Raw genomic sequence first — 11,813 nt, forward strand, 5'->3', positions numbered from 1 at the left:
GCAAGTAAGAATTTAGTAAGTTTCATTGAATGAATAAACTGACAGAAGAAAACAAGAACATCACTACTTGTGTACAGGGGATTCCAGCCTTTAGCAGAGACAGGGCCCTCAAGAAAGGCTGGTTGTCCCTGGGTAGGAGGTAGCAGGTAGAGGAGGGAGGATGGTAAGTCCACTGGACTGAGGTCTCGGCCACACAAAAAGGAGGGTAAGAAAGCCTTTCCTGTTTATGACTATTACAGTGTGCTAAGCAAAGCTTAAACCTGGAGTCAATCAGCTATGCCATTTATTGGCTCTGTGCTCTCAGTCAAATTATCTACCCTCTCTGGGCCATGCTTTCTTTATCTCAAAAGTACAAATAATAATGGCCTATGTCTCTGTGGGTTGAATGAATTGTGCCAGGCCAGGATGTGGCACTTGATGGATGCTCATTATTGCTGACTTCTGTGAGGCTTGTCCAGTCTTCCTGCCTCCTGGGAGTCCCAAAGCAGCTGGAGCTGTCCTCAGTGCTGAAAACAGTCTCTTGCCTTCTTGCCTTCCTCTCCTTCACTCTCCCCTCCTTCTGAGGTGGCTCCCAAGAGCCCTGGGGTCTGAACAGATCTAATTTTCCAAGTGGCTTCCCCAGGTTCCTGAGGGGGACAGGGAGGGAATGAGCCAAATCCGAGGCACTCCCCAGGCAGCAGTCTCAGGAAGCTGGCAGGCAGCAGGGGCAGTGGCTATGTAGCTGCACTGGAAATGAAAGGCCCCAGGCCAGAGCGTATTCAGAGAGCTTGACCTCCAAGGACCCTGGTGCGAGAACCTCAGGACTGGCAAAGAGGCAGAATCAGCTCCAAGAGTTCAGCATGGCAGGTGAGTCTGCAGGGAACATGCCTGGAAGGGAAAAAAAGATCAGGCTGGGGATGGAGGATGACCCTTGGCTGTGGGGACTCTGACTAACAGGCACTCTCCATCCTCAACCTGTGGGTTCCTATCACTCTCTGGTTTGGTCTCATCATACCATTGAAAGTTTCTTCATCTCTAGGCTCTGGGACTCTGCTGGGAACTAACTCCCTTATTCTGTGTGTTTGGCCTCATAAACTGATCAACTTGTGGCTAATCCTCAGGCAAGCTCCAACTGAAAATGCAAATTCCCCTCTTCCTGGTGGTTCATTAACCTTAGGTTAGTGCAGGAGGTCACGGGCACTTGCACCCTTGGGAAAAGATTCATAGGCAAATATGTCTAACCTCAGAGACAGAGAGCACCTGTTCCTGGATGTTTTATTGACATATGGAATATCAGAGCTGAGGGATCTTTGAAGACTTAAAAATGCAAACTGGGCTCTCCTTGTACAGTTGTGAAAATTGAGGCACAGGAAAGAGTGTGGATCCTGTGCCATAAATCAGGACCAGAGCTGGGGTGAAAACAGGCCCCTGCTTGTCTTGAAGCTGGTCTCCTAGGATCTTTAGCTCTCTGAGAGCCCCTGCAGGCCACCGCTGCAGAATTCTTGAGGCACCGAGTCTGGCCAGCAGGACCTGAGATCAGGAGAGCCTACTGCTGGGGTGCAGGACCAAAGGAAGTGCACCCTCTTTTCTGTGCCTCGATGCCCCCATCTGGACACGGAGGCATTGGTGTAAGCATTTACATTAACAAGGCTCTGATGTTCCACATCTTTTGCAAAGAGAGATTTTTGTCTTTAGCTGGGAAATTGGAAGCCAAGCTCTAATTCTGATTCTATTTTTTGTGAGGCCTTGGACAAGTCACAACCCACCCAGAGTCAGTTTCCTTCTCTGAAAATGAGGGCAAAAGGTATCTTTTGAGAGTCTCTGAGAGGCAAAGCTGTAGTCAAGGTACTTTGGGAAACAGGTTGTGAGGGAGGTGCCTGCCACTCTGACTAGCGGCAGTACTTCAGTTCCCAGCTTTAGCTCACTGGCAGGGACACTGTGAGGCTAGAGCCCATCCTCCAGCCCTGAGGGATTTGCCTTGAGGGTGGGTGGATAACTCTGAGCATTACAGAAGAGAAGCTGGGTCCACAGAAGTCCATAGAAAATAACTTAGCCCCCAGCCCTGAGCTGGGGAAGCAAAGTAGGGAAGACAATGGGCATCAAGGTAAAGGGATGGCTCTGTACATGGGAGACTCCACAGAGGGAGAAGCTGAGGCCTAGTGTGTAGCTGAGACTCAGCCTCCTACTTCCTGCCCAGCTCTCTTTGCACCTCCTGCCTCCCCTCAAAGATCTGAAGATGGTGACAAGGAGGAGAAAGAAAAGGGGGAGGAGGCGGAAGAAGAGGAGGAGGACAATGACGACAATGACCCATCCCCACTATAGACACTGTACAGCCTCGTTTCCACTCTCTATTTGCATGTCCATTTTGCAGGTGGGAAAGAATGAGGCTCAAAGAACCTCAACATCTAGCCCAAAGTTAAGAGCTAGTGAGTGAGAAAGTCAGAGCTTATCCTTCTATATGGTTCCAAATCTCTTCTCTCCCTCAGCATCAAACATGATTTCTAAGGAGCTGTCCTGCCCAGATCATCCCTGTGGCATTCAGAGACATCCACCCACCATCCTGAGCTACACCTCCAAGTGCAGGGTTGGGGTGAGCTCTGCCTCCTCCAGGAAGCCCTCACTCCCCTCCTCAGCCACAGCACCTCCCCACTCACATCCTCCTATCAATGGCCCAAACTCATGGTTAGCTTTTCTCTTGGCTGAGACCTGTCTACCTGCTCACTAGGCAGTGTCCTGAGGGCCAGATTGGAACTTATTCCTTCCTAGGGTCCCTTGAGGATTAGAGGAAAGGCTGCATAAATAGTGTGAGGAGAAAGTTAACCAAGCCCTGTGGGTGGAGAAGGGGTCATAACATGTTGCAGGCAGAGAGAGGCTAACAGGAACTTAGAGAGGCAGCAAGGGCCTCTGCCAGTAGGATTAAGTGGGCAGTGTCTTGGTCCAAGCACTCTGGTCAAGAAAGTCATGTGTGAGGTAGGGGACAAGCTGAATGGACTTGAGTCATGGCCCATCTTTCTAACCCCATGTCGGGTTCCCTTAGTTCCTATCTCTGTGCTGTGGGGACAGAGAGGCCTTTTGGTCCAGACAAGTCTGAGGGACATCAGAGATGGGAGGCACACACTCAATGTGAACACTTTAGCCCCAGTTCCCTTGGGCGCATTGAGGAGTGAACTAAAGCACCGGGCATGTGCTTACACTTCCCATGCCTTGGAGTCAGCAGTGAGGGGCTGTGGGTGGTGCTGGGCTTAGAGGAAAGAGCAGGAGAAAGACCAAAAGACCATAAGAGCTTGGTCCTCCTTAGGGACAAGTGACAGAAAAAGCAGTAATCAGAGGGTGAACAAGGTGGGGCTTATTGAGTCTCTGAGTGCTGAGACTATGAAAATGCTGTCCATAATGCCATCCTGTCACCACAGTAAGTCCACTGAGTGGCTTCATTTCCCACATTTCTAGGGTTGGAAAAGAAGACTCAGAAAGTCTCAAAGATTGATCCAGAACCCATGAATGGAGGCAGGGCGGGGTTCTGGATGCTCTGTCTCTGTAGGCCACCAATTCTAGCTCCAATTCTAGCTTCACTTGTGTATCATAGCCTCTGAGCCAGTCCTGGGGAGGGAGGGGGCCCTTAAAGCTGGGGGGCAAAGTCCTTGAAGATTGTGGATCCAAGTATCTCATGTTATCAATGTGAGAAATGGCAGAAAAGCTAGAAATCAAGCCTTATCTGGAACCCTTCTCCAGGACTGCTTGGGAGCCCACACCTTGAAGACTCAGATTGGACAGCACCACACATGAAGACCTGCCTGACCTGCCACGGCTCATGGGGGCTCACTGTCAGCCATCCAAGGACAGCCTCTGCCCTGACAGTCCTCTCTGTGGTGTTTTGGGGTGCCCTCCTATTGGCTGATTCCCTTTCCCTTTTGGTGTGGGCAGCAGAGAACTTCACCTTTGGGGTACTGGGTCCCTGGGATTGTGACCCCATCTTTGCCCAGGCCCTCCCTAGCATGGCTGCCCAGCTGGCTGTGGACCAAGTCAACCAAGATGCATCTCTGTTGCTGGGCTCACAGCTGGCTTTCGAGGTCCTCCCCACAGGTTGTGACACCCCTCATGCCCTGGCCACATTTCTGGCCCACAGGAACACTGTGGCTGCTTTTGTGGGCCCTGTCAATCCTGGGTACTGCACAGCAGCAGCTTTGCTGGCCCAAGGCTGGGGCAAGTCCCTCTTCTCCTGGGCCTGTGGGGTTCCAGAGGGAGGCGGTAAGCTGACACCCACCTTGCCTTCTGCTGTGCATGTGCTGTTGTCTGTCATGAGGCACTTTGGCTGGGCACACTTGGCTATCGTGTCTTCCCACCAGGACATCTGGGTGGCCACAGCCCGGCAGCTGGCCACAGCTTTCAGGGCCCATGGGCTGCCCGTGGGGCTTGTGACCTCTCTTGGACCTGGAGAGCAAGGGGCCACAGAGGTGTTCAAGCAGCTCCAAAGTGTGGACAGCCTGAAAAGTAAGTATATCTGGGTCTCTCCCTGCTGTGGACAACCTAAACTTTACATCACCACTGATGTGGGGGCACTGTCTGCATCTAACGGAGGTGAGCACTTGCCAGGTGCCCCAACAACAGCCCCGGGAGCTACCCCTGCTGAAGTCTGTCTTTGAAAGCCCAGAGAAGGCAAGGAACTTGCCCCCACCACATAGCAGCCAGGCAGGGCAGCAGGATTCTCAGCTCTGATTCAAATGTTGATGGCAGAGCTGGTAGTTGCCTGTGAAATGAAAGATTCATGAGTATGGTAAGTACAATTATGTGAGATAGGGAAGAGTCAGAGCCAGTCTTGGATTTATGGTTAGTCATAATCTCCATGGGTTATTGATTAGTGGGTCATTTCCTACATTTACTGCGTCTCTGTAATGCTGGGTGCTGGATCACAGTAGTGAATGGGACAGATATGGTTGCTAATCTCCAAAGGCCAATTGTGTGATGAGGAGACAGATGTGTGGAAAGAGGATGAGACAAAGGGATCATGGTGACCCAAGGAGCAGAGGCATGTGGAGTCAGAGGAGCCTAGGGCTGTACCCCAGAAATCTGAGAAGGGTCCTTGGAGGACATAACATTGGCTGGTCCTTAAGGAGCAGTCAGACAGGTGGTGAGAGACAGGTGGTGGGTTGGTAAGCGAGAGCAGAGGGCTCTTAGGCTCATCTGTGCTAGAGTGTTTTCAAACCGTGGGTAGCTCATGCAGGCCAGAAAGTCAGCTTAGTGAATCATGATTAGCATTATAAAAAATAAGAAGGAAGAGGGAATAGAACAGGAGAAAAATAGAATTGGGAGTGAAGTAAAACAGAATAGAATAGATATGTAAATGATGTCTGTATATAGATGTGCTTCTTAGAACCTTTCGCTGTTTCCCATAGGCTCTGGTGTGGTGTGTTTCTGTTTTCATTTCATTCTAGGAATTAAAATTTTCCTCCTGATTTCTTTGATGATCCACTTGTTATTCAACAGTGTGTTGTTCAGTCTCCATGAGTTTGTGTATTTTCTGTAGGTTCTCTTGCTGTTGATTTTCTAGTTTTAGTCCATTATGATCAAATAGAGTAGAACAGATTACTTTATTCTCTTATTTGTCAAGACTTGCTATGTGTGCTAAAACATGGCCTATTTTAGAGCTCATTCGGTGGGTTTCTGAGAAAGATGTGCTTTCTGCAGTGTTTGAGTGGAATATTCCATGTCTTTTTGGTCCATTTGATCTGTTTCCTTGTTGATTTTTTTGTCTGACTAGTCTACCTATTGATGAGAGTGGGGTATTGAAGTCACCCACTGTCACTATGTTAAGATTAATCTGAGCCTTCACATTCGTTACTGTTTGTTTTATAAATTGGGTGTGCCAGTTTGGTGTATAGCATATATGTTCAGAATTGAAGTATCCTCCTGATAGAATGTTTTTAAAATTAAGCATAGTGACCTTATCGCCTGACTTTTTAAACTTTGACATCTATTTTGTCAGATATTAGAATTGCTACAGTGTTTCACCAAATTTTTTCCCCCTTTCCCCTCTTTGGAGGCTCCACGTGCAGGGCTCACAGACTAACATAAGACATTTTTGTACCGTTTTTATATGACATTTGGGGGTGGGGGTGTGACTTACACGAAACAGCTTTTCATAGCCCCCAAGTCCCGAGCCACACCACGAGGCGGCCCAGTGTTCCTGGTCACCTTCATGCCTGTGCCCATGGTCTTATGTGTCCCATCGCATGTCCATAACCCCAGTGGACGCTGCAGCTCGCCCCTGCAGCCCCACGCACCCTTTCTCCCTTCCAAACTCTCTGCCGGGCTAACTCTCCACAGCTACCTCTCCGCAGCTAACTCTCCATCTCCCCAGCAGATCCACTCCTCTTCCCAGGGTGCTCCTCATCTTGCCCCCTGGCTGGCTTACACTTTTGAGAGGAATAAGTAATTTTCAGGCGACATACACTTGCATGCTTTCTAGTTTCACTAACTGGAAATACCCTTTTCTATCTTTTTACCAGAAGGCTGTCTTTGCCAGCAAGGTGTGTTTTTTTGCTGACAACAAATAGATGGGTCCTGTTTTTTAATCTAATCTGCTAATCTATGTTTTTTTGATTGATTGAGACTTAACATTCAGCATTGTTATTGAAAGGTATGCATTCATTCCTGTCATGTTGTTTTTGTAATGTTTGATACTTTCCTAATTCTAATTTGCTCATTTATTTTTCTAATGTTCTTTATTCTTTCTAGTATCCTCACACATGTGCTTATCTTTCTCTTTTGTGTATAGTATTCCTTTGAGTATCTTTTGTAGTGCTGGTGTAATAGTCATGAATGCCCTTATTTAGTCTTTATCATGGTAAGTTTTACTTTCACCTTCAATTATGAAGGATAGCTTGTGCTGGGTGTAGTAATCTGAATTGGCAGTTAATTATCTTTCAGAGGCTGAAATACATTGTTCCATGTCCTTTTAGCTTTTAGGGTTTCTCTTGATGAATCTGCTGTTATTCTGATGGACCTATCTTTATAAGTGACTTGGCGTTTCTCTCTTGCAACTTTCTATATACATTATTTATCCCACATATTCATTATTTTTAACTATAATATGATATGTGGATGTCTTGTTTGTCATTCTAAGTGCCTCTTGTATCTGAACGGCCATCTATTTCACTAGATTTGGGAAGTTTTCTGCTATGGTTTTATTGAAAGTATTTTTTTATGCCTTTAGCTTAAATTCTCCTTCTGTGGCCATGTCTCATATATTTAGTCTTTTAATAGTATCCCTTTGCTATTACATGCTCTGTTTTTCTTTCTTATTATCTGTGTTACTGTCTGGATGCTCTAATCCATTTACTTAGTCTTCTAGACCCGGTATTCTATCTTTCACTTGATCTGTTGGTGAGGCTTTCCACTGAGTTTGACTTACTGAACTTTGCATTTCCAATGTTTCAGTTGTACTTTTTCCAGTATTTTTCATCACCACCACTACCATCATCACCATCATCATTACCTGTGTGTGTGTGTGTGTGTGTGTGTGTGTGTGTGTGTGTGTGTGTGTCTGGGCACACATAGCACAGAAAACATGTGGAAGTCAGTCAGACGGCAACTTTGTGGAATTAGTTCTCTTCTCCCACCTCTGTATGAATTCAAGCTGTTAAGCTTGCATGGTTGTGTGGCAAGCATCTTTCTTTACCCATTGAATCATCTCCCTGGTTCCTTTTTCCACTATTTTAATCTCTTTACTGAATTCTCCTTGTGTATCCTATGTTGACTTCTTATTTAAGTTAGCTGTTTGTGTTCTTTTTGAATTCATCCAAGAGTTTTTTAAAAATTATTTTTAGGCTTTTTTATTTTGTTGAGCATCTTTTTATTACTTATTTTTATTTTATGTGTATAAGTGTTATGTCTACATGTATATAAGTGCACCTGTGTGGTGCAGTGCCTGTGGAGAACAGAAGAAGGCATCGGATCCCCTGAACTGGAGTTACTAATGGTTGTTAGCTGCCATTGTTGGTACTGGGATTCGAAACCTGGGTCTTCTGCAAGAGCAGCCAGTGCTCTTAACCTCTGAGCCATCTCTCCAGCCCCTTGCTGAGCATCTTTATAATCACTCTTCTGAATTCTTCATCTGGAATTTAATTCATTTTCATTACTGTGGAATTAGCGATTTTTGGAGGAGTTGTGTTGCTTTGGCTTTTTATGTTCTTGTGTTAGGACTTGTGTATCTGAGGTTAGGTGTTGCTTGGACAAAAATCACCCATCTTAATTCTATGGACGTATTTGTAATATTCAGGTGGGACTAGACTGTAGGACTGTGGAGTCATTTCTTTCTCCTCTTCAGTAGTTAGACCCTCAGTCCATGTGCTCAGGGTCCTGACCCTTGTCCCTGTGCGCCTTCCATGAAGCTGATTCTGGCAGCTGATACAAATCATTCAACAACCAAGCTAGGTCTTCACTCTCACTAATCTCAAGTCCAGGTTCTTGGATCCTAGCTAAAGAGTACAGCTTCTACCTGGCATGGTGAATGTTTATGAGTGGAACCAGAAATCCCATTCCTGCCTGCTTGGGCTACTGGACTCAACTTCTGTGTTCTCGGTTTTGTGGGTACGTCAAAGTGAAATAGTCCCCAACCCAGCTGGGCTCTGCAAACATGATGGGAACAGACTAGGCCCAGCTGTGAGAAGTCTGAGACTGGTGAAAGGACAGATGCAGAGGAGCAGACCTGCCTGGGGGTGGGGAGGGCTTCTCAGAGGAGGTGACATTAGGGTGGAGCTCAACAGTGAGAAGCCAACCATGGAATGGAGACGGGAGAGAGGAACATTCCAGGCAGAGGACCAGTAAGTGCTAAAGAACACAAGTACTATGTCTCACTACCTAGGAAGATAAGGAGCAAGATGGCAGCAGGTGAGGGAATTGTCAGACTCCTCTTCAGCCCGTTGCCAAGAACCGAGTTCCAGCCATGATGCTGATATTCAAAAGCAAGAGGCAGAATGGTGAGCGACATTGGAAATTCCAATGCTAGTCTTAACCAGCTGTGTGGCCTCAGGCAAGTCACTAAAGCTGCCTGTGCTACAGTTCTTTCATCAGTGGCGTGAAGCTGATCAAACTCCTCATTTACCTTGGCAGGTCAAGAAAGGTGTCCTGTCCTTGTTGTTCACCTCCACCTTGTAGCCAAATGCAGAATAGTGCTTCCAACACCCCCTAGGAGAAAGGGGTATTTGGGGGAGATGCCCAAATAGAACAAAGACAGAGCAGATGGGACATGGCGCTGGCTCTCTGGCTTCTGAGTTGGTCTCTCTTCAACAGCTCTTCCTGCTGTTTAGGCTTCAGAAGGGGTGGCTCTTGGCAACTAGCCCAGACAGTGTGGCTACTCAGAATCTTACCCAAGGCAAGGGCTCCAGGTTCCAATCTCTATGTGATGAGGGGCCTCGGGCCAGCTAGGAGACCCCTAGCCTTCCATACTGGCCCCATTTTCCTGGGTTTTCTAGAAAAAGGGATGGCAGTAGGAACCTGGCCTCATCTTAGTCAATGATGGCCTTTTCTGCCATGGCTGTAGTCCTGGTCAGGGACTCCAGATGGTGCAAAGGAGGTCCGTGTGGACCCTCATTCTGAATAGAAGTCCCCTACGTCCTGTGCCTGGGAGGCAATTGGCCACTTTTTTTTTTTTTTTTTTTTTTTTTTTTTTTTTTCCAGGGACCATGTGTTAGATGTTTCCTTAATGTGACAAAATGGTTGAAAAAAATCAACTTGAAAGGAAGAAAGGTTTATTTTGACTCACGGTTTTAGTTCAAGGTCAGTGAGATCCATTGCTTTGGGCTCGAGGAGAAACAGAGTATCTCAGTGGCAGAGGATGCTCACCTCAGGGCAGCCAGGAATCAGAGAGAGGTGGGGAGAGAGAGAGGGAGAAGGGGATGGGGCGGGAGAAAGAGACAGAGGGAAAGAGGGGGGTTCAGAAATGTAAAATATCCATCAAAGGCAGGCCTCCAATGACTTACTTCCTCCAGCTAGACTCCACCTCCCATCATTTCCAAATTACAAATCCATCAAAGTTTATTGATGAAGGCAGAGACCTCATGATCCAATCTTCTCCCAGTGATTGGATCCATCACCTGGGGGCCAAGACTTCAACACAGGATCCTTTGGGGGGACACTTCATATCCAAACCATAACAAGCTGTTTCTGTTACTAAGATAAGGATGGTTATGTCTGCATCTGCTTAGACCTTTAGGATGCCACCCAGGGCCACAGCTAAGGTTATAGGCTGATGATGAATGAAGAAGCAAAGTGCAGTCAATCAGGTGGTGGAATATTGTAGTCATAAAAGGAATGAAGGACTGACACTAGAGATGGACAGTAGACTAGGAGAGAGGGCAGGGGTGACTCCAAGTTGGGGTGATGAACACTCCTCAAATTAAGTAATTGTGATGACTATACAACCTTGTTAATATATCCAAACCACCAAATTGTACACATTTAAAGGTATATTTTTATCATCTTAATTTTTAAAAAAATTTAAGTGAGGTGTGATGGCACATACCTATACTCCTAGCGCTTGGTTAGAGTGAAGCAGGAGGATCACTGGTTCAAGGTCAGCCTGGGCTACCTAGCAAGCTCCAGGCCAGTGTGGGCTATATGATTAGGCTATATCTCAAAAAAACTTTGAAAAATTATTTTATAAGTATTACAAGCTAGTCATGAACCCTGGGTTCAAGTTCTGGCTCTACCACTGTGGTGCTTATGTGCTCTGGGGTTACTTTCTAACCTTTCTGTGCCCCAGTTTCCTAGTTTGAAAATAGGAATAATAACAAACACGTATCTCCATGCTACTGTTAATTTTTTTTTTTTGAGATAAGGTTTTACTCTGTAGCTCAAGTTGGCCTCAAACTCACAATCTTCCTGCCTCAGCATCCTGAGTGCTGGGGTTACGGGTATATGCCACCTGTATGCATGCCACCACCCGCTGCTATTGCAATAGTGAATGATTAAATGTGGGAGCTTTTGAGAACAGCCAGAGAGAGCTGTGGATAAATACCAGCAATTGTCAGGCCCCAGGGTAGAAGTAGGTGAGAAGCTGGTACAGCTGACATTCTGGGACAGGAAGGGCAGGAGGGCCTCTTAAATACAAGTGTATCCTTGGTGCAAGGGTTTTTTTTTTTTTTTTTTTTTTTCCACCCAGATTTGGTGGCATCAGGCATAATTGATGTAGGGGACAGATTTAGGGCAAATTTTACCTTTACCCAGGATCCTTTGGGGCTGGCACTAGAAGTATGACCACAGATTCTGAGAGGTCTGGGAGCCACAGGATGCAGGCTTTGTGCAAGTGGGCTACAGTGTGAAGGTGACCCTGGCTGTGTCAACCCTCAGTTGTGGTGCTGTGCATGCACTCGGCGCTGCTGGGGGGCCTGGAGCAGACCACCCTGCTGCACCGTGCTCAGGAGGAGGGCCTGGCAGATGGGAGGCTGGTCTTCTTGCCCTATGACACATTGCTCTTCGCCCTGCCGTACCGCAACTATTCCTACCTGGCTCTCGATGACCGTGGCCCCCTGCAGGAGGCCTATGATGCAGTACTCACTATCAGCCTGGAGTCCAGCCCTGAAGACTATACCTTCGCTGCTGCCCACCTGCAGCTAGGGCAGGTAGGTGCATCAGAATCTCACAAGCCCTGGAGAGTGGGATGCTGCAGGTGTGTGTGCACACCTCATTCACTGCAGGCATTCCTGGCATGAGTTGGTGACCCACCTGGCTGGTCAGCTCCACACCACTGTGACCATGTGACATGTATCTACCTGCCTAGCCCTCAGGCATGAATCTCTCTCTCTCTCTCTCTCTCTCTCTCTCTCTCTCTCTCTCTC

At 47.2% G+C, this 11,813-nt stretch overlaps 1 protein-coding gene across 1 annotated transcript in view; it reads left to right on the forward strand.

Moving 5' to 3' along the window:
- The first annotated feature begins 839 nt into the window (after nt 1-839).
- LOC103743062 (olfactory guanylyl cyclase GC-D-like) overlaps nt 840-11,813 on the forward strand; it is a 35,989-nt gene continuing 25,015 nt past the window's right edge. The window contains exons 1-3 of the mRNA XM_008844266.3: nt 840-846; nt 3,709-4,467; nt 11,326-11,597. Coding sequence (XP_008842488.2) covers nt 840-846; nt 3,709-4,467; nt 11,326-11,597 — 1,038 coding nt within the window. The remainder of the gene's footprint in view (nt 847-3,708; nt 4,468-11,325; nt 11,598-11,813) is intronic.

Source organism: Nannospalax galili, unplaced genomic scaffold (genome assembly GCF_000622305.1).
Source record: "Nannospalax galili isolate Female #2095 unplaced genomic scaffold, S.galili_v1.0 scaffold278, whole genome shotgun sequence".
In the NCBI taxonomy this organism is placed as follows: Eukaryota; Metazoa; Chordata; class Mammalia; order Rodentia; family Spalacidae; genus Nannospalax; species Nannospalax galili.